Source organism: Thalia democratica, chromosome 5, assembly GCF_965202585.1.
Source record: "Thalia democratica chromosome 5, ktThaDemo2.hap1.1, whole genome shotgun sequence".
Lineage (NCBI taxonomy): Eukaryota > Metazoa > Chordata > Thaliacea > Salpida > Salpidae > Thalia > Thalia democratica.
In genome coordinates this window covers 76,975,742-76,998,769 of record NC_139169.1, presented here as the reverse complement: position 1 = coordinate 76,998,769, position 23,028 = coordinate 76,975,742, and the positions used below count along the sequence as shown (strand labels likewise).

Genomic DNA, 23,028 nt, shown 5'->3' with positions numbered 1-23,028 from the left:
CAAGTTATTCGCTTAATCTAAACACAAAAAATGTTATTTCTCTCACCAAGGAAACAGAACAAGATAATCAAATTTCCTTATTGGTTATACTAATCACTAAGGGTACAGAAAAATTTTTCGCTAGTGTCTACAAAAAACTAAAATTCTCGGTGCAATACTTACACTATCCGTTATTTTGTACTGAACAACAAAAAGTTAACTTAATTAAAACGTTATCGAGCTTTTATGATCTCTTGACCAACTTCATTGTGAAACAGAGAAAATTAAACAGATTTTAGTGAAAAATAAGATTGATTAAAGTCGCTATTAAGTTACACGAGGAAAATTGTGGGAAACCTGAGTTATTTGGACCGGATAAGTTTCCTGCGGTTCTTAAATTACCATACTTGGGTAAAATATCTCATTTATTTGAAAAAAAAGTACACGATCTTACTTAATCAGATAAAACCCAGAGTGGTATTTGTTTGAAACCCAATTTTGAGATTGTAGCTCAAGGACCCGATACCCAACCTAGATAAAAGTTGTGTCGTTTATAGTTTTAATTGCTACTGTGGAAGAAGTCGTATTGGTTAGACGTCCAGGCATCTTAAAACGAGAGTTGAAGAACATTTACCAAAATCTGTAGTAAATTTCATGAAAGAAAAAATCAGCATAAAGACAAAAACAGTTACCAATGCTGCAAAAGATCATCGATAGCAGAAAACTTATTTTAATAACACAGATTGAACAAATAACTATATGCTGTCGAGATTTAGAGTTGTTAGCCATTGCAATAATGTAATTGATCTAGTGAGGTTAAAGTCTACATCAATATTTTTAAATTTATCAAACCGGATAGAAATTATGTAAACAAAAAAGATTTTGATTATAAGGTGTCTTTATTTGTTAAACTAAATTACCATTTTGTTTTGTTGTATTATAGTTAGCTTAACAATTGTTTTTGAGTTGATTATTTTTCTACTTTTGTTAGTCTTACTTTTGACTGATTAGCATTAAGATATTCTTTTGTTACTTTTCGTAAAAAACTAAAACTGTTCGAAACCTTGTTATTCTGCAGTAACGTTTCTGATGATATGCAGTAAAAATATATGAAAACGTTTAACAATAGCATCTGACTATTTTTTATATACTTCGATTTAATTACAATGGTAACTTACTATAATTACTAAAACTTAGAGTAAGTTACTATTGTGTGCAAAAAATTTTATTGTGAAAAACTCTATAATGTTTAGTTTACCATTCGTTTTTCCAAAGTTAAACTTAATTTTTTATTTTGAAACCAATAGATTTATATAAAAACTAAAACAATAGCCTCACTATCTGTTTTACTGTTTCTATATTCATAATTGCTTTGCAATTGCTTTTAATCATTTTATAGTTTGAAACATTATGAAGCTCTATATAATTATTTGAACCATGTATCTTAAGTTATCTTCAAAGAACTACTACACAATCATAATCAAGTTTTATACTAAGTTAATTAAACTGTATTGAGTTAGATTGTAGCTTGAAAAAAAAACACTTAATACAGATGTTTGAATATAGTTATACCAGTACTGCTCTAATAAAATTGAGTAGATCATGAATACAATTTGTACTATGTACCATGATTTGAGGTAAAAAAAAACACTCCTTATAGGTTCATAAATAAGCTAAAAAATAATAAAAACAGGAAGTTTTAATCATAAACACAGTATAATATTATTAAAAAGTAACTTATATTACTAATATATGCAACTAAACTTAAAGTCACCATAGTTAAAATTTTTAAATAAGTTTTTAAAAGGTGTGCAACTTAAATTTGTTTTAAACTTTTCACTTTAATTACTACTACAAAAATAAATAAAGCTGTTTATTAGTTACTTCACAGCTAGTTAAGAAGTTTTAAAAGATAATGTTAATTTAAACAAGTGGTATAAAAAAAATGGTTTTGTTTTTGCTTTCATTAAAAAGTCTGATGAAACAAACAAGAAGTTGACACATAGAATAGAGATTGTGCTATAAATACTTTAAAAACTTATAAACCTTTTACAAAGATCTAAACAATTGATGTTGTAAGTTTCAACAAGTACAAAGCAGCTACAATTTTGAGCATAATTCAAATAGTTAATAGTTGTAACATTCCTTATATTATTCTTATAAGTTTAAATTAGCAAAAAATTTCAAGTCTAAAGAATTGCAACGTTACATATCTGCTTAACTTAATATAAATGAAAAAACTTCTTTGTGTTCATTTATGTTCTGTCACATACAGACAATCTTTTCACAATTGAATCAGTTTTAACTATATTTATACAAAAAAATTAGATTAAATTATTTACTTTTCCTAAATATTTATAGTCCTAATTTTTAGGTTTCTTAAATTAATTTTATTTAAATAACATTTTCTACAAACTATTTAAAAATTATCTAACCAAGACTTTTGAATTTTTACAATCTGTACCAAAAAAAACGAAAGTGAGAGCTTGATTTTTTTTTCAAAAACAAACTAAAAACTTTAACAGCTGAAATTAGTTGTAAAGTAAAAGCTTTTTAGTGCGAAATGAACGAAGCAGGGAAAATAAACGAGTTTCTGAAGGCGCTCAAAAAGCCCTGCATTACTGTCGGACCAAAAGAAAGCGGTGAAATCAAAGTGGACCGCTCGAAAAAACCGTGCCTGGTCGCGGGTGAGTACGCGAAGCTGTCAAATTTTTTAATCCACTACAAGTCGTGCTTCAACGAGATCCGCGGGAATCTTTCGGACGCGAAAGGGAGTCGCGAAGAGCTTTCGAGGTGGGCCGAAGACGCTTCGCGAGTTCTGAAAAAGCCGGTTGTTTGTTTGATTATGAACGGCGAAACTTTCAACGAGAGTTGCGGCTGCCGGGTGAAATGCAAGGACGCGGACCTCGTTGCCAGGTTTGAGACGGACAAGCTCAACAGCCGCCTGTTAAACTCCTTCGAGGACGACTTGGACGACTGCGGAGACTTTCAAACTCTGAAGATGGAACTTGCCTGCTGCGGTATGACGCTGGGGCTTGTCTGCAAAAACCTCGGCAGCGCTCTTTGCAAATTCGGAAAAGGCGCCGAAGCGGAGTTCAAAGAAGGCGAGTGGCCCCGCGAGGAGATAGAAAAGGACTTGACTCTCGCGCGAGGACTGTCGGAGTTGGAGGTGAAAAAGTTCTTTGAATTTAAAAAGTTTCGCGTGGGCGCCGTCCTTAAGCAGATGAGTGTTCATCTCAAGTGGTTCACCAGTGGTGCGAGCCAGCTGGAGTTTTTCAACTGTGGTTGACAATTTCGAGTGTGATGTTGAGTTGTGGTTTTGTTTGGAATTGAAATTCTTTTGTTTTTGATTTTTTATCTGTGTTTCTCAATAAACTTTAAAACACATTGTTGTATGGTTTTTTTATCGATAAGAAATAAATGTTAGTAGTCTATTATAGTTGTTTTAACTTTGAAACCAAAAAATATTAAAATAAGTACTAAATTACTTCTAGATATTCAATACTGAATAAAATAACTGCATATTGTTGTTTATGTTTTTGTTTTGAAAACATTTTTTTTTAATTCTAACATGTAAAGTTAGGTTATGCGTAAAACTTAACAAGCTCTTTGAAAGTTTTTCGTAGTTAAAACTAGCAGATTTTAGAAGAACCGCTTAAGTAAAAAAAAGTAGGATAGTTTAATCCTAAATGATGAATAAAATGTGCAATTTATTAAAGAAATTTATAATCAAACTTTTTGTGAAAGTTTTTTTAAGAAGAATGTATCTTATAAAATAATTCCTTACTGCTGTACATTTTAAAACAGTTTAGTAGAAAAATGGTTAAAATTTTGTTTAAGTACATTGAACATTGTATTTGTTTCTTTAAGATATTTAAGACTAAACTTTTTATTTTTATCGGCATTTTTTTTGTTTTAACTAATGTTAGTTTTATATTGTAGTTGTTCTTAGAACTTTAAATATTTGTTCATGAAAAAAAAATAAAGCGCTAAGTGTAAATTATTTTCATTACTACAAAAATAAATAGGTTATTAAAGGGGGGATGGGGCAATCTCTTTTCAAATTCTGCTAAGTGAGCGATTATAAAAAGAGCTTTAGAAACGTTGATTTAAACTACACAGTCTTTATTTTGAGTTTGATAAGTTTGTTTAGCCTGAGAAATAACTTTTAAAGTAGGGTAGATATATTAAAACAGTCATTAGAAAATCTGCCAGAATGAACCAAAATTTGTCAAAAAAATGAGTCCGCCGTAATTATAATGAGTTGTACTAAAATAACCTTTCAAGAAGAACGATATTGAAAACATCAACAAATATGTTGTAATTTTCAATCAGAATAAAGTTAAAAAAACATATGTAAAAATAATATGAAAATGATCAACTTAAATAGTCTTGCCAGACATTTTTGCGTGGTGTATTTTATTATCCTATATAAATTAGATATTTTTTTTTATATGGAACTGTACTAGTTTTTGTTGGGCAAAGTTTAGTGGGTATTGAAAAAGCAATAAATTTATCTTATCGTTTTCATTTTTAAAAAACATCTCAGTTCTAAAAAATAGCATAGGGTTTTTCAAACGTTCCAAAACTACTTTGTAAGCTGTATGATATATAACAAAGTATGTAGGGTGAGAGCTTAGTTGGTCTAAGATAAAGCGTTATAAAGTAGATCTGCTGTCTATTAACAATAGTGAAATACTAGATCCGAGCGTATCTTAGCAAAACTTAACACTTGATGTTTATTTTGTCAGCTAGGAAACTGCAACTTATTGTAATAATTTTTAAGCAAAAAATTTTAACTAGTAAAAGTATCAATATTTTTTTTTTGAGAAGTAACCGACTAGGAGCCGGTTGTTCCAGAGGCAGACACTCATTTTAAAAAGATCCGTTTAAAGTGACCAAATTCAATTATAATTACTTAAAATACAAAATCAAATTATTTTACTTAGTGCATTTATACAACAATCATGTAATTTTAAACATTTCCTCGTTCATGTTTTAAGCTACAGGTAAAATAAACAATCGGTCATTTTATTAGAAAGACGTAAATATGACGATTGTAGCAATTGTAAAGTGAAAATAATAGTTTATTTTTTCTTTGTGTTTTTAGCGATCTAGTACTAGCTTGTATTTTTTTAAACATTTTCCAGAAGTTTGGCTTAAAATATCATTCGTCATTTTCAACTCTTTTAAACAAAGTTAATTTACTAGATTGTTGTTGAAGTATTAATTGTCTTGTTTAGTTTGATGTATAAAACTTTTAAATGTAATTTGCCATTAAAGTAATATGTTTTATTTCCAATTAATATTGACTACTACATTAGTTTCAACTTTTTTTAAGCTGATAGGTACCTAAGCCTAACAACTATAAAATATGAAAAATTAAAACTCATATAACAATTGTCAATTAGATAAACTCTTAATATTTTAAAGAACTTTTTGATAAGGTAAGAAACAGAACTTTATATTTACTTTTCGATACTTTTTTTTTAAATTGATTTGTTATTTATAAAAAAAGTTTTAAATAACGTATATGTTCAAATATTTTACGTTTCTTATAAAAAGTTATTGTTTTAACTGCGTAAAACTTATTTATGTTTATTTGTTTTTTGTTTTCTTAAAATAAGTTTAAAATAAATTATATTTACAAAATAGTTATACATTTCAATAAAAAAACTATTAGCTTACGTTTGGTAACAATTATTGTTAAAAAGTTTCGCTTGTATAGCAAAAAAAATTATCCCTACAGTACTTTTAATTAAATTTACAGCAATTTTCAACACATAAAGGTATATTTTTTCACTTGTTTATTACTACATTTAATTTAGCCAGCCATAGTTTATAAAGAACATAAACAATGTTTTAGTAATTTTTAAATTTTTCCAACACTAATGAGACCTGCTACACAAAAGCTTTGTTTTAAAAAACTTACTTGGTAACTAAAAATTTAAATTTTAAGCGTTTTTGTTGTCAGCGGAATTCTAATCAATCTTCACTAAATTTTTGAAAATATGTACTATCATTTACTAGCAGCACAGCGTTCAATTTATCCAGACCAATTTCACAAAGAGTCTCGGTGGAAACACTTCAAATGTAAGTAAGTTGTTGTTTTGAGTAACTTAATATGCTTTTAATATACAAAGAGTAAATTATTTTTAAACCAAGTCCTAAAAGAAAATAGTTCAAATAGTGTTCTATACTGTTTTTTATATCAAATGTGTGTTTTACTTCACTAAAAGTTTTATAAACAGTTGAAGGTAATTGATATTAACACTTAGTTCTTATAAATTTAAATATTTAAAATTTAAAATCTAAAATAATATTTAGATTTGTGCGTTTAAATTTATTGTCCTAAATTACTATGTTACTTAATAAAATAAATCAAACAACTTGTCTGATTACATGGTTTTATTTAGAATTATAAGAATAAATGTTGTGTATAATAATAAACAGTCATGTGTGATACACATACCCACATTTTAGCTTAAAAACAAGATTACATGTACAACCATTTAACACATACACAACCAAAAATCTACAAGTTAGTTAGTTTTGTCTAATAACTGTGAAAAAACAGAAATTAAACTTTGTTTTTTTTACTAAATAAAGTGTTTAATAACAAGTTGTTATTAATTATTTTTCATGAAAAAAGCCTCATAATCTCATTTTCCACTAACTTTCAAAAAATTTAAATTTATGATTTTATTTTAGACAAAAAAATTTTAATATTTTTTTTTGTTTATTTGATAATTTTCCTCTACTTTTGTCAGGTTAAAGTTATGTTTAAAGTTCAAATGTTAAAAAAAAAACTAATAAGTACTCTTTTTACTAAATTGAAAACTTCAGATTGAAATAACTAAAAACCTGTCTTTTGTTTGTATTTAAATGTTTAATTTTAATCCAAGCTTTGGTTTAGGTATGAATTTATTCTAGTGTCAATTGCATGTTACATATAGTGGTCAGCAGTATAGCAGTGCCTGTTTAATTGTTATTGTAAATTGTTTTATAACATATTGTTAAATTTTCATTTAGTATGGTAAGTACGAAGCTGTTGTTGGTATCTTTGTTTTTTTGTACATGCTTTGCTTTTTAATTCTAAGTATCTTTCTGAAGAGACCAATGTTTAGTTATTTTATCAATTTCTCCATTTAGTGTACAAAATTTAGAAGTTTTTAACTTATAATAACAACATGGCATGTTTGTTTAATATTGTTATCATATTGAAAAAGACATGCCTATTTTTTTAATTCTATTTATTAAGTACTTGTATATATTTAAAACTTGAAGAAAGCTATTCCAGCAATTTATACTTATTTTATTTGAAGTTGTTGAATCAAAAAACGCATACAATTTTTGTGGTTGTTTTTTATGTTAATTAATTGTATAACGTCTAAAATCTTTTTCTCAAATAAATCACTAAAACATATAACTAAATTAAAACATAAAAGTTTACAGATGATTTATTTTATAATTAATTTAAGAGAGATAAGCTATTGAAACCACAATTGAGCCTTAAGTGAATATTGCTGTAATGTTTTTAAAAAAACATGTAAATTTTGACATAAATTTAAATTACTGTAGTTTTCTTTAACATTGAAAAACAACTTAATACTTGATAGTAAAGTATTGAAGAACATATCTTTTTTTAAGTGAAGCTTAAGTTGATTATACTGATCATACTTCTGTGAAATTTTATTTTTACTATGTTGGTTATCAGTAAATGTTGATTTTAAACACAAAATAGGTTATTTCAAGCACGTTAACACTCAGGTTTCTCAGATTATTTCAGGGTAGTTTGTAATTAAAAAAACAAGATAAACTCAGGCCAACTGAGGTTTGTTAGACTTTTTATTGCAAATCTCCTTTTATTTTAACTAAAATATGTTCGGTGTCTAAAAAACTGTGTTTTTATGAAATTATTTTAATATTATTTTAACACATTCAGATATTTAAGGTTGATTTGCAGAACTTTCGTTTTAGTTTTCAGTTTGTCTTTTTCACAAACTTAGACTACTTTGATATATCTCAAGCAGATTTTTTGCCTCAAAGAGTAGCAACCCTGGGAAAATACCGAAAAAAGTTATATGTACTCCTTACAATTGAGTATAGCATACTTGTTTACTAGTAAAAGTAATTTTTTCAATAATAAATTGTTATTTTAAGTAGTTGTTTACTAATAAAAACAAGTTTTCAAAAGTAGTTTTTTAGATAAATTTACCCTTATTCAGAATAATTTCCAAGTTTTTTGTAAACAACTTTGCAGATTAAATCTAAACTTTTAAAAAAGTGTTCTAGACCGTTTTAATTTTGTATATTAATAGAGAATATTGTAATAAAAACTTCGGGAAACTTATTTTTTCACTACAGAGGTCAAATTTTGTGAAAGAACGAATCCTTGCCCCTACTATCAACACAATCTGTACTGATGTCAGTCTGAAGCTTGGATCCGTTCCCTATTTAAAAAGGTTTGTTTTGTTGAACTTTTGTTTCGTATAATTTTAGTTAAGTTTTACCAGTACTTACACTGTTTAGAATAATATCGCGGTATGAAATTTACATTTAGTTAACTTACCCAGCCTTAAAAAAACAAACAAAATGTTATTACTAGAGTTATTGGTATTAATTTTTTCGATAGTTGATATTTTAACCAAAGTTTCACTTAAAGTGCTCATAAATAAATGAGTATATTTGTTTTAGTGTGTTTTATAGAAAGGTTTAAAATTAAGTTTTCGAAATGGGCTATTATAAATTTACTTATGTTTATGTTGTTTTATTCAGATAATATTTATGTTTAATATATTTTTACAATAAAAACTCAAATAGTGTATAGTAAAACTTACTTGTTTACGATAACAAATGCAGTTGTTAATTAAACGGTATATCTTTTATAATGTTGTAAATAAACAAAAAACTTATATTTTTAAAAAATATTTAACAAAGGATACAAAACATCTTAATTTTTTTGATTTGTAGACTTGTTTACTATTTCTAAAGTGAAATATGTAATAAACTCTTTTCAGTTAATATTATTTTAAGTGTAAAAAACGGTTTTGTTTTTGAATTTTTTTGTGAATTATATAGGTTTGAATGTTTTAGCTATATAGAATTACAGGTTAGTGTGAATTTAATTCTAAAAAGCTAATTATATAATAGCAAAATCGTTGCTACTTTTATTACTCCAGTTCATTATCGTTAACACTGCCCCCTGCGCATTTTTCACTGAAAATTCTAACATACTCTATGTTTAAAGTTGTACATTTTGATTTACTTAATCACTGTAAATAATTCTTAAACACTACATTCATAGTATTTCAAATAAGTTGCTAAATAAAGTTGAATGCTTAGCTTTTAGGTTGTTTTGAAATACTTGAATATTAATTAAGAAAGAAAATTCAAGTTTTTAACATTTTTATTATCTTTAAATAATTCTATACTTTATTTTCATTAACAATAAGTAAGTTTGTTAAAACCTGTAGTTAAAAAAGCACAACATATAATGTAGAATATCCTTAAAATATAATAATTTAACATTTATTTGACATTATAGTTTTTTTTAGTCCTGTACTTAAGATATCTATACACTAGGGTGCTTAAAAAACTGCGACCTTTTTCAGCATTTTTTTTTGCAATTGGTAAATTCTTCAAAAACGCTTTTTGACAAATTTTAGATGATTTGAAGAAACATGCATCATTCAATTTTTTAAACCTCTCCAATGCAAACTGTATGTTTGTACTAAAAATATGCAACCTTAATTTTAAGCTGAAAAATATTTTAAATTTGTGGGCTCAATTTAAAACAATTTAAAGAACGTTTCTTAGTTGACTATAATTTATGTGAAGTTATTTGAATTTACAGTTTTTAAATAAGAAGTCTCTCAATGAAACTTTTATTAAATGGTCATAACTGTGCATAATTTTTTATAGTTATAAATGCCACACGTAAAATATTTTCCAGCAAAAATGTTTAGGTTGCGTTTTTGGGCCCATACAGTTTGCGTTGGGGAGGTTTTCAGAAAATTGTGCATGTGTAAACATATATTCAAATCATCTAATATTTTGCACTAGCTGTTATGTCATAATTGCCATGTGTAAAAAAGTATTAGCTGAAATTCTAAGTTCGCTGTATTTATAAAACCTTACTCTGTACACAGCACACTTAGTTACTGTTATGGCAATGCTTGGTTCAGCGTTAAAGTTTAGTAATAAACTGTTTTACATCACAAAAATTTTGTGTGATTGTTTTTTTTTTTATAGACGAAATTTCTTAGTAAGTAGCTATATTAATTCAATTTTGAGCCATTTTTACTCTATTATAAAAGATTGATTAGAGAAGTTGGTCGGAACAAGGTTTTAAGAATAAATAATTTTCTATCACCAAAAATTAAAAAAACATGAAAAAAACTTTTTTTGTTTGTTTAAAAATAAAAGTTATAGTCCAAAGTTACTTCCGATAAAAGTTAAAAAAAAAGTTTTATTCTTAAATTAAACTGAGAATTAAAAAGGTTGCTCTAAAACAGGGTTTCCCAAACTTTTTTGCAAATGGACCCCTTTAAAGAATTTTAATAAGCAATGGCCCCCTTCAACAAGATTACTCTTTTTTTTTTGCTCTTCATCTGCAACTGAAGAATATCTAGTGTAAGTTTCAAGTTATGGCGTCATGGCCCCCCCCTGTGGCTCCTTTACTGCTCATGGATCCCTGAGTATCTGTCATGGCCCCCTAGGGGGCCACTTGGCCCACTTTGGGAAACCCTGCTCTAAGTTCATCTGGGAATAAGTAACTTAATTTGGCAGTCTTTTTTTGCCTTTCTCCTCCTTTTAAGAACCTACAAAACTGTCGAGTTTCGTTCGCTGAGATTTTTTTATTTAATATAATTCTTTTTAAATTAACTGGTAGCGTAGTAATTTATGTAAACAATAATAAAATATAAAAGTGATTTACCCCCTAAGCCCTTATTTTTGTTATTATACGTTGTTCATAATGTGATTCTAAAAAAAAATAAACAATTTAAAACTCATAGTTAAATTTATTTTTCACATCTGTATTACATCAGTAATTATGTATTGTCACCTTGTAATAGTTATATTTGATTTGAACCTAGTTTAACATATTTTATACTGTAGAAAATTAAAAACTAAATATTTAGTCCCTACTCACTCAGTATTACAAACGTATGGAGCTCTTTATATAGTGTAAATTTTACCAGGTTCAGATATCTTAATGATAAGGTTTTATATTATTATTTGCATAAAAATTAGCGAAAAAAGTTAATCACATGTTTATAGAAAGACTTACAGGCCTTAACTTATTTAGGTCTATAATTTGTAGAGTACTTAAATTTTATTCAGCTTAACGTGCTTTGAGTTTTTTATTTACATTAAAAAAAAGCAAGACATAATTTGTAATCAAATCACTTACTGTTAGTTATAAGTACAGTTTATATCATAAAAATATTAGTTTTTAGTTGTAAATATTTCTACCCTACAAATAGCTTTCAAACTTTTAAAAGCTGGGTAGTGCAATGTACAAAGAAAATGTTAAAAATTCTAACGTTCACTTAAATATTATTAAAATCCGTACTTTAATTTAGATGTTTAAAAACAAATTAAACTGTGAAGAATATAAAGATTTATAAACTTTATTAACCTAAAATAATACAAAGATTTCAATAAAAAACAACAATACTAAAGCATTTTTTTTATTAATGGTTTTGTGCTCAGTAAAAAACTTGATAAATACGTATAAAACTGCAGCTTTATTTAATATAATTAGCTTTTTTAACATTATAAAAATTTGTATTGACTTTTTTAGATGGAGTCTGAACAATGCTCTAGGTAGGAAGAACAATGAATCTTGCTAGATAAGCTAATGATGTAAACAAAAGAGTAGTCCACCCAAGTTAATATAAAAAAATTGTGATTATTTTTTATGTAGTCTTTTTTAGAGCAAGAAGCATAATTTTATCTTAAGATATAAAATATTAAAGTATATTTATGATATTATTGATACTGAGTAGTTATAAAAAATAACATAAGTTTTAAAAATTGTTAAAATAGTTAAGAAATCATAATTATTAAGAATTTTACTATTGGCTTTAACTGTTTAATAAATAAAATAAATAAATACCATTTAATTTTTAAGATATAAAAAAATTTATCAAAAGTAGTTTTAGAGGTTTGCTATATGTACTTTTCTTAGTCTGTTGCACAGATATGACATAGTTTTTAAAAGTCAAAATTTTACTAGCAAAAATTGAAGTTAGTTAACTTTTTTTTCATAAATTGAGAAAAAGTTTTGCAAGAGCTCTACAGTATTTATGAAAAGTTAGAAATTATGAAACAATTTATATTTAAACGCATGAAAAATGATCAAAAATAGATTTTTTTTATTATGAGTACTGACGAGGTCTTAAGCAAAACATTGTTTGCAGTATTAACTTATGAAAAAATAGACAGTTTATTTGTTCTCTTTTTACAAAATAAAATTCTATAATTGTGTCATCGACATTCGAAAGGTAAAAGTACTGTGGTATTAATACTTTTAGTAAATATAACAAACAGTGTTAAACACAATAATTATTTATTTTTTACACAAAGCTTAATATGTGACTAAAATTTATAATTTATGTAAATTTATTTTAAAAGTTATGTATGCTCACTATTTTTGTTTACTCTTTAGACAGAACGTAAAAAAAAACTCCAATATCCACAAGTATCCTAAATAAAGTTCATTTGAAAGCTTAATGAAATGTATACTGAAGAGAGTAACTAAACACGTAATCTAATACTGATAAAATTGTATAATTACTAGTGATATCTTAATAATTTTGTATGTTCACCATCTAACCATTTTTCTAAAAACCTAATATTTCATAGCTATAAACTTGTGAGTCGGTTGCTGGAAAAATTTAATCAATTTATTTTGTTTATAAAATATAAAAAAAATTAAAATACAACACTGGAATTTATGCTTGAGGTAATTAATTTGACTATTTTATAACTTTTTCAATACCTAGCTAAAACTAATAATTTGTCTAAAATATTTTAAGAGTTATGTCAATAATCAAGATGTAGTACCTCTGAGTGTACATCAACTTAATGATAATTTTTTACTTCAAGTATTATTTAAACTAATGAATAAAATACAATATTTAAACTAATATAGTATAGGTTTTCGATAAATTTTTTTGAACAATTTTCAACCATTGCTAAAGAATTTAAATGCTAAAATAAAGATTGATAGTATTCATCTCTTACAATTACTAAATTATTTTACATACTTGATCTACATTTAAAATTATGTTTTATAACTACAAATAATGTTGTATCTTAAAATGGTTAAGTAAACGAAAAAATGTTTCTAAAATTAGTAGACAAAACATTTAATTTAATTACAAATAAAATACTTTTATGTTTATAAAATATCATATTTTATGTAGCTATATTTATAAATGCTTCTTGCTCTAAATTACTTTTTTACTCGCTTTTAATTTTTGCTGTTTTTGTTTTGTCTTTTGCTGTTGAAGCTTTTATTGTCTATTGTATCGCTCGCCCTTGTTTAGAAAAATGTCAATTCACGTGCATTTTTCCCTTGCACTGAAGTATATTGACACGGCCCATCAGGCAGCAATCAATAGCCACAAAATATTTAGTTTGAAAGTAACATCTGCAAAAACATGTAAAACCGGTTTACTATCAAAATCCACCTGCGTTTAAAATCAACCCAATTTGTTTTCATTTAAATATTTATTTTTTATTAATTTTCACTATCAGTGTTACCCCTTACCCTCCTTCGGTAAGCGGTTCTCGAATTTGATTGGGTAAATTTTGATCGCGGGTGGATATCGAACGTGTCCCGCAAAACAAATATTTTATTCTGTCCACTACATAGAATTAAACTATTCAGTGGCGGTTACCAAATGGTAAATTTTGCACTTAAAGAGCGAGTGTTAATTTTTTAAGTCTGTGAAGACTTTTTTATAGTTAATCTTAACCCCCATCTAAAATTTTTACCCACTTCTACTGAAAACTCAAGTCAACTTAACATAAATAAATATCGTTTACCTGTAGGGAAATTAAAAATCAGTGAAATATTTCTAATAGTTAAACTTTATTCCTTAAATTCTGTTCTTATTTCTGATGGGAATGTTATATTTTGGCGATAAGTTTTTAGCTGGGGTTTAAAAATAGTATTGTAATTATTTTTAGCAAATTTAAGTTCTTGAAAAACCTTAAATTTCAAATTTGTTGATAATACAAGCTTACGAAAATTTGGATAAGAGAGGCTAATTTAAGCTTATACTAATTTTTAGGGACTTTGTAAATATTTTTTACTGCTAGCCCGTAAATTTATATTAAATATGAATCTTATATGTTAATGTTTTTTAAAAATGTCGATATGCTTCGCGTCATCAACAATAAATAATGAACTTTACCAATCGACCATCAACAATAGTGTCCTACCGGATGAGTCCTAATAAGGACGAAACTGTTGTTGATATTCTGGCATAGATGTATACTAAGAATACAAACGTTACATCTCCGTCTTAATGGTGGGTAAGAAGATTATCTTAATTAGTTTAACTTTGAATACACCTTAATAAGTAAGTTTTAAGGTATATTATATTAATTCTAATATTGATTCGTATTTAGTACGTAGGAATGAATTTTATTAGAGCAAAAAACTTTTGATGCCAAAGTTAAAGAGTAAATATGGTAGAACTCACGAGCATAATAATTTCTAGTTTTCAATTAGTTATAGCAGTCCGTGTAATTATCTTTTTGGCAAACCAGTTATGAAAATTTTACATTTGAAGTTTGTTCTATCGCTTGCATTGTGTATTTATTATAAATAGTTGGTATTAAACCATAAATAATGATTAAAAATAAAGGTTCTTATAATTTAATTATTAAACAAATTTTCGAAATATAAGCCATGACATGCGTGGAATGTTTTGCTCAGTTAACGAACGTATTTGTATCAAAAACTATTTAAAAACTATGCGTCTTTAAAACTAAAAAGATCATTTTTAACAGATATTTCATTTAACATAGTAGTTAAATATAAACAAAAGTTATTTAAAAGACGTTAAACTAAAATCTATCGTGCAAAACAATATCTTACTTTTTTTCTTAATATACAAGTTCTATTACACTTTTTTGCTACATAAAACATGGCAAACTTCTAATGAAATAAATACAAGCTACAGAACAATACATGTTAAACCTGTGAAAAATGCAGACATTACTGAGTATAATTTCTACGTAAGAAATATAAAAATTTTAAATAAAAGTATAAAAAGATTCTAGACAAACTAAATTAGGAATAATATCTGAATAAGCTCAAATAAAAGCTTTTAGCTATAAATGTTGTAAATACTAATTGTTATGAATGTAATTTATAACAGCTTAGTTTGATTGCAAAATAAAAAAATAATGTAAATATTAATCTCTTACTAGATTTAAAATCAGATGTAATCGTTTAAAATAATTAATATAATTATATTGATAAACTAATATAAAAATAAATAATAACTTATACGAATGCTTGTTTAAATAAACTAGTTTGAGAGCAAAATAAATATTAATCTCTTGGTAATTCTTCATGATGAATAATTTTTTCACTCAATGATTTTGCAATTGTTGAATTACATGCGGCTATGACTCTCCTTGCCATTAAATCCATTTCTTTACCTGTTTAAAATATTATTACTTTTTTTTTTTAATAATATATAATAGGAAAGCTGAAATATGTACTTTTTATGTTTTGTTTGTTTAAAATTAGGCATTTTTGTATTAGCTAAGTAACTACAACATATTTACTTAAACAGATGTTTTTTTTTTACTGAGTTAAAGAGAGTTTTTTTTTTTTTTTCATTTTAACAGTTAACTATTTAAGTTATTAGAATAACATATTATTAAAAAAAATATATAGAAAAACAAGACACATATTTAAAAAACAAAAAATATACATACATAACTTTTGGAACTAATGATAATACATTGAATATATTGAAAAGGTTAAACAGTTGATGAAATTCTTAAAATCAATTGAGAATATTTGACGTATTGCGAAGTAGAACTCAAAAAATTTATATGTTTTATTGAACTCAGACTATAGTCTAGCTGTAAACCTCGTCTATGGTTAAACAATTTTTGGTCTTCTACCTTGATGAGGCAATAAAAATTACCTTGACTATTCTAAGAAAATTATATTTAGTTGGTTTTGAAAATATTTATAAAAACCTTTTTTACACTTACATTTAACTTTTAAAAATAAATACAATTTGTAGTATCAAACACCACATTATAATTTCTTAGGACATATAAAGTACATTATTTATTTAGTAAAATAGTTAATAAAAATACCTGCATCCAGTCTATAACTGAAGTATACCAATATAATGATAAAAAGTTAGAAAATTGTTAAAAAAAAAAGAATTTTAAATAATTAAATGATCACATACCTGTAGTACTAATTTATATTATAATTTTTTTTATAATAAAATATAATATACAAACAAAACATACCTGTAGTATCAACGCAAACCCCGCCAGCTTCGTTGACAACGACAGATGAAGCGCAATAATCCCAACAGTGAACACCGAATTCGTAATACGCTTCACTGCACCCTCGTGCCACGTTCACCATGTTCAGCGCGCATGTTCCAACTGACCTGATTCTGAATAAAATCAATTGTTGTTTATTTTGTGATAAAAATGTGTGTGGTTATTTTAACGTGCAAAGTTCATCATGTTTGTTAAATTTATTTTGGATGACATATTCATCATGTTTAGTGCTAACTGACCTGATTCTGTTGTTTGTGAGATAATATGATGATCGTTTAACTTTTTGTTTGTTACAACTCAGATATTTTCTATACGCGTGTACACTAATTTTTTGTTTATATTTGTGTAAAACATATACAGCTGTAAAAAATATATTTTATCATGATAATTGCCTATACTGCGTATTCTGTTAAATGACTTATGTTTGTGCATGTTCCAACTGATCTGATTCTGTTGGGAATAATTATAACTTTTTATACATTTATACTGTTAGTTTTTATTTTATGTAAGACGCTACATTCATCATATTTAACGCGCATGTTCCCATACTGCGGATTCTGTTGAGAATATAGATGTAAGTTAATAATTGTTGTTATACTTAATTAAAATTTATTTAACATTTACTTTCAACATATTGAAAGTAAGTGTTTCAATGTTGCGGGTTAAATTAGCTATGTTTGGGTAAAATCTTAGATGGGTTATACACGGAGATTTAAGATATTTTCAAAAGGCACCAACTAAAATTTAAAAAAATAATATAATTAGACTTATAATATGTTACAAACAATAATCATAATATCAAACCCGTGAACTGGATTAGTAACAACACTCTTCATATTTTCAAAAAGATTTTTCATTCTTTTTTCGTCCCTGGAACTACCCATTTCCGTCATAATTATTGATTTGCTCAAATCTATTAAAAAAATATTAACACATATACTAAATTTGTAATTTACAATAATAATACAAAGTGCATTTTTATTCATACTTTAATTTGCAGTAAAGACATTCTTATTAAAAAGATAATAAATAAGACTATTAGTTTTCAAATTCACCTTTCTGTTCTGAAACTTTCAACTTGACCCCATTACAAGTCGCCCCTTTTCCTTTGACCCCCACAAACATTTCGTCCTTGCACGGGTTGTACACCACTCCCAACGTGGGGACTTTCCCAACGCAGAAACCGATGCACACTGCAACATCAGGGATTCTGTGAGAAAAATTGTTGTTTATTACTATCTTTTTATTTTGTATGAGAAGTATGCTTTCTTTATCTAATAAGATACTAACAAGATAGAAAAATTAATATTAAAAAAAAAGTTTTTAACAAACATATTTTACTAGCTATAGATATATATTTGTTTTATATAAGATTTTAATTTATTAAGGTACTACTAAGATAAGTGAATAAAAAAAAGTTTTAAATAAACATATTTTATTGTGCAAATAAACATTTATGTTATATAAGATGTATTTTTTGTTTATTTAAATACATGGATACCATTAAAATAGGTGAGTAACAAGCAATTATTGAATAAGCATATTTTACTAGCTGTGTAAACATATATTTGTTTTGTATGAGATGTATGTTTTTACCTGTGGACGAAATTGGTTGTTCCGTCTATCCAGGTTTGACAGCGAACAATATACATTATACAATTTAACTAGCTGTGCAAATGTATTTTTGTTTTACAATATAATGTATGTTTGTTTTTGCTTATTTAACCTGTGGACGAAATTAGTAGTACCGTCTATGGGGTCAACTATCCAAGTTGGAAGGTCGGTTAAATTGCATTTGGCACCGTCTGCTACACTCTCCTCCCCTATGAACCTATGAGAAAATATTTTGTTTATATATTTTTTCAAATACAACCACTGAATATTACAATACAAAAATATATATTTAAGATAGTAAACAATATTAATTATTTATAATGACTTATAAACCTTTTTTTTTGCCTATGAATCTTTAAATTGTTTTAATTATTACTGAGTAACAACACTTTTTTGTGTACAAACAAAGGAATGTCTATAAAAAAAGACAATATAAGTGTTTTGTATTTATAAATCCTTTAGAGTAGTCTTTATCCTAACAATTATCTATGTACTTATGTAAAACTTAAGTTGAAGGCAAAAAAGTTTTTTTCTGTAAAGCAAAATCTATTACTTATTGGTGCAAAAAATATTTATAATTACACATACTTATATAAGTTTAAAATATTTTATACACAACATATACTTTTTTATATATCATGTTTTTATACGTAACTAACGTCCAACAACAAATTAAAGTTTGAAAACAATTAAATAACTCACTTGTGATCGGGATATGTTGACTTTATTTTCTTAATGATGAGTTTTTCAACAGCTTGGTCAGTTTCAGTGACAAGATCCACCGGACTTGACTTCAGTTCAACTAATGAGGATTGCCCACTTGTGTACACACCTTTTATTAGCTGTGCAAATTTGTATTCGTTTATTTTAGATGAAGTGTATGTTTTGTTTATTTTGCAAAAGATGCACATTATAATCAAAGTTTAAAAATTTGTTAAAAAAATTTGAACACACATCTTTTTATTAGCTGTGCAAATGTATTGTTTTATATTTTACTGATGTTTACTTATTTTATAATAAACTAAATAAAAACAAAAAGGTAAACAAATATGAACCGTAAATGGCTGTGCTTTAAAAAAATATTAATATTGTTAATCAACCGTATTTAATACCATTAAATAGTTTGAAAATTCTATAATCCATCACGTCAGTTATAAGATTAAATATGCATAAAAGTACAATGATTTCAAAATTAGAGTGGCCACTGGTAATTCGAAAAGTTTCTCCAGGTTTTTGAAAGTACTTGTTTTTGGTCTATTTTTAGTGTCAATTGAGTTTAAGGTAAAAAACTGTGTTAAATAGTATAACAACATTGAAAAGTTACTTAAAATCTGTTTTTTATTATGAAAATTTTGATGATGACAAATAACTTTTTTTTATGTAGATGATAGATTTCTTGTGTCGTATTAAACTTCATTACAAAACATGTAAATATGTTCAAAATTCAAAGTTTTTCACTTATTTTTGTTCAAAAATCAAGGTTTTTCCAGGTTTTTTTTCTAAATTTTTAAGTTCCAGGTTTTTCTAGAGTTCCAGGTTTAGTGGCCACCCTGTAAATATAGCAGCTTTAACTTTTACATTGGTGAACTAAAAACTTAACAGTTTTCAAATACTTTTAGCAAACTTTAGTTTAAACTCAAAGAAAAAACATAAATTTGAAACAACATCATACTTACTACAAACTACTTTATTTATAAAGGTTGAGACAGAGGGAGCAATTAATCTTTACTGATCATCAACGACTGTTATAACAAAAAGTTTTTAGGAAAATTCAAAGTTATCATTTTGCTGTTAAACAATTATTGAGTCATATCACAAGCAGAGCATTTAATAAATTACTTTACATCTTGAAATTTATTAATACTTTTCAGAATTTTAGTAAAAATACTTTTAAGAACTTTTTTAAAAAACAAAAATTTACAAGCAGATTATGAAAGTACAAGGTCAAGTTTAAATAAAGTGATTTCATTTAACCTTTGATTTAAAAGTAAATTGATTTTTTGTTACATATATTAGCAAAATGTACCTCTTTAAAATACAAGTAAATTTCAAAACTACAATGCTATAATTGACACTACAGTAAAAAAAAAACAAAGTAACACTAACAAAAAAGAATGTAAAAGCAACGATAACCAAAAAGAAAGAGCATAAACTTTTATTTCCAGTATGCAAACAAGCCCAAGCAAAATAATGAGGTCATAATAATTAAACAAAACAAGCAACAACTTGAGTAGCCTGTGTAATTAAAAAAAAACTTAACAAAAAAAAAAACAAAACAAGTCTTACTTCCAAACAACCTAGATATTTTCTTGAGGATAAAACAATTTACTTTCATTTAAGTAGAAAAAAACATTGCTTTTGAACATTTTATTTACATGACCATTGTTATGGTCACGGTTGCATTTTAATTTAAGGTTTTGTTATTATCATTATTATTATTGTGTTACTCATCTTTTTAAACATACTTTTAACAGTATAACCTAAATTTATGATTTACTGAAAAATAAACTTGCTTTTTATTTTATAAAATACTTTCTCTTAAACTTAAGACAGTATTTTTATAACTATTTCATACTTTTCACATTTATTTTAGTAAGTTTTAAGTCAGTTAAGTATACCTTGCTTACACTGCGTTACAACTAAACTCCACTTCATAAATTTAGTTAGTTTAATAAAATTAGACTATTTTATAATCTTTAATCAAAATTACTTTTGTTTTTTACTAAAATTTCATTTGTACATTTGTTTCCATTTGTTACTGAAATTAAAAAATAGTATATAAATTATAATTTTATATCAAGAAAAAAAAAACTATTAAAATAAAAATAAAAAATTTTTGGCTTAATTGTAGATAAGTCTTATGTAAATTCAAATCAAAGTATTTTTAAATACAATAATGATAGTAACTATAGTAGAAGAAAAAAATTCACTATTTGAGTTTTCAGAAAAATTTTGACTAAAATAAAAACAGTTTGCAAAAATTACACTTATACTAACTTTGATTTTTTTTTAATATGGTTTTTAGTGTCTACTGTAATTCTCTAAAATAAACTTTGCAAAAATAGATTAAACCAAAGAAAAAGCTTTAGGGTTTTCTATTTAAATTAAGGGCATAGGGGGGAGGGGGGTGAACACCTTTTTTTTAATTGGTCTTATTTTAAATAGTTTTTACTAAGCTAAAAGTTTTTTACAAGTTTTAAAAAATCAAAATAATTTACATAGATGGTCAAAGTTGGAGGCAACAATAGGTTCCTTATGGGAGGTGCAAACTAAAACAGCAAATAACTAGAAACCACTAAAAATTTATCTCCTCCTAAGTTTTTTGAGATAACTACCTCAAATTTTGAGAAAATGTTTCTTGCAATATTTACAAAATTATGTTAGAACAAAATTTGAAAAATTAAAAAACAGATATTTTATAACAAAAAAACAAAAAAAAAAGTTTTTTTTGTTTATTTTTTATATAAAATTTTTATTTAAATAAAAATTCTTTTTAACATAAATTTCTAAGTATATCAAGAAACATTTCCTGAAAGTTTGAGGTAGTTATCTCAAAAAACACAGGAGAAGATAGATTTTTAGTGAAATAGTTTATTTTTGCCGTTTTAGTTTGCGCCTCCCATAAGGAACCTATTGTTGCCTCCGACTTTGACTGGCTATATCTCAAAAAGTAATTTGAATTTTTTTAATCTGTAAAAAGCATCTTGTAGCTTAGTAAAAACTATATAAAATAAGATCAAATTTCAAAAAAAAAAGGGTGTTTACCCCCCCCCCACCCCCTTAAACTAGTTGAAATTCAATAAAAAATTGTTAAGCAAACATCAAATGCATTTTGAAATAAATGTATTTTCTAAACAAAACAGTCTATATAAACTAAATCATTTTAAATAAAACAGCAAATCACCTGCCCAGCCTCCCTTGCCAGATTAACTGCAAAATCCTTCACTTCATCCAGATTCATTTTACTTTAAATATATAAATAACTGAAATATAACTGAAAAATAATGATTAAGTTGCATTATCTAGCTTTCTAATACAATTTGTATTAGCAATGCCTAAAAATTGAAAATAAGTTGAAAAGCTCATGAGTTTGAAATCTTTTCAAACTTAATTTTTTTTTTTGCATTTTGCTTTGTTTTTTTTTAATCCTTATTTGTAGACAGAAAATTGAAACAAACTTCAAAATATATTTATTTAAAGTTATCAAACATCTATCATAAATTAAAAACTTATTTGTAACTTTAAAGCATGTAGGAAAAATTTGAAGTTCAAGTATTTTTTAAAAAGTGACCAAACTTTTTGACATATTTTTGCTTATGACAATGAATACATTTTATTTTGCTTTTTATTATATAATTTATAGTTTATGTGATCTTCAAAGTTATATAGACTTTTATTGTTTTAACCAATTTTTTTATTACATTGTACAAACCTTTTTCACAGTTTTGAAATAAGTTATAAGTCAACATTTTCAACACTTTTAATAAGCTTTGATAGATTTTCAGTTAGAAAAACTAAATTTATAAATACTGTTTTATAAAGTTTATAAGAGGAACATGATAAGTTTTTACCTCTTTTTGGAATATGGTTATAGTGCAGTTTTGAATGACAACCTTATTTTTGGCAAAGTTACTGCACTGCATATAGTTTTAATTTGTTTGTACTATTAAGGACTTTATTTAAACCACTTCATCATTTTAAACTGATTTATTCAGTAATTATGATATCATAATAAATATTTGTTTTTAGTTTAACAAACTTTTTTTACATTAAAGTTACTAAATGGATTAACACTAATAAGAAAATGATTATTTATAGATTTTAATAATATGTATACAATTTTTATAACTAAATGTTGGGTTGCAATTA

At 25.8% G+C, this 23,028-nt stretch overlaps 1 protein-coding gene across 1 annotated transcript; it reads right to left on the bottom strand.

Annotated features, from left to right (window-relative positions):
• Positions 1 to 14,877: 14,877 nt before the first annotated feature.
• On the bottom strand, positions 14,878 to 22,152 carry LOC145837239 (inositol monophosphatase 1-like). The gene is made up of 7 exons (XM_082945033.1): positions 22,064 to 22,152; positions 18,862 to 19,001; positions 18,272 to 18,376; positions 17,601 to 17,755; positions 17,350 to 17,458; positions 16,507 to 16,658; positions 14,878 to 15,669 (listed from the first exon to the last, which is right to left on the bottom strand). The coding sequence occupies exons 1-7, from the start codon at positions 22,118 to 22,120 to the stop codon at positions 15,560 to 15,562; spliced, it is 828 nt and encodes a 275-aa protein (XP_082801159.1). The 5' UTR covers positions 22,121 to 22,152; the 3' UTR covers positions 14,878 to 15,559.
• Between the last annotated feature and the right edge of the window lie 876 nt (positions 22,153 to 23,028).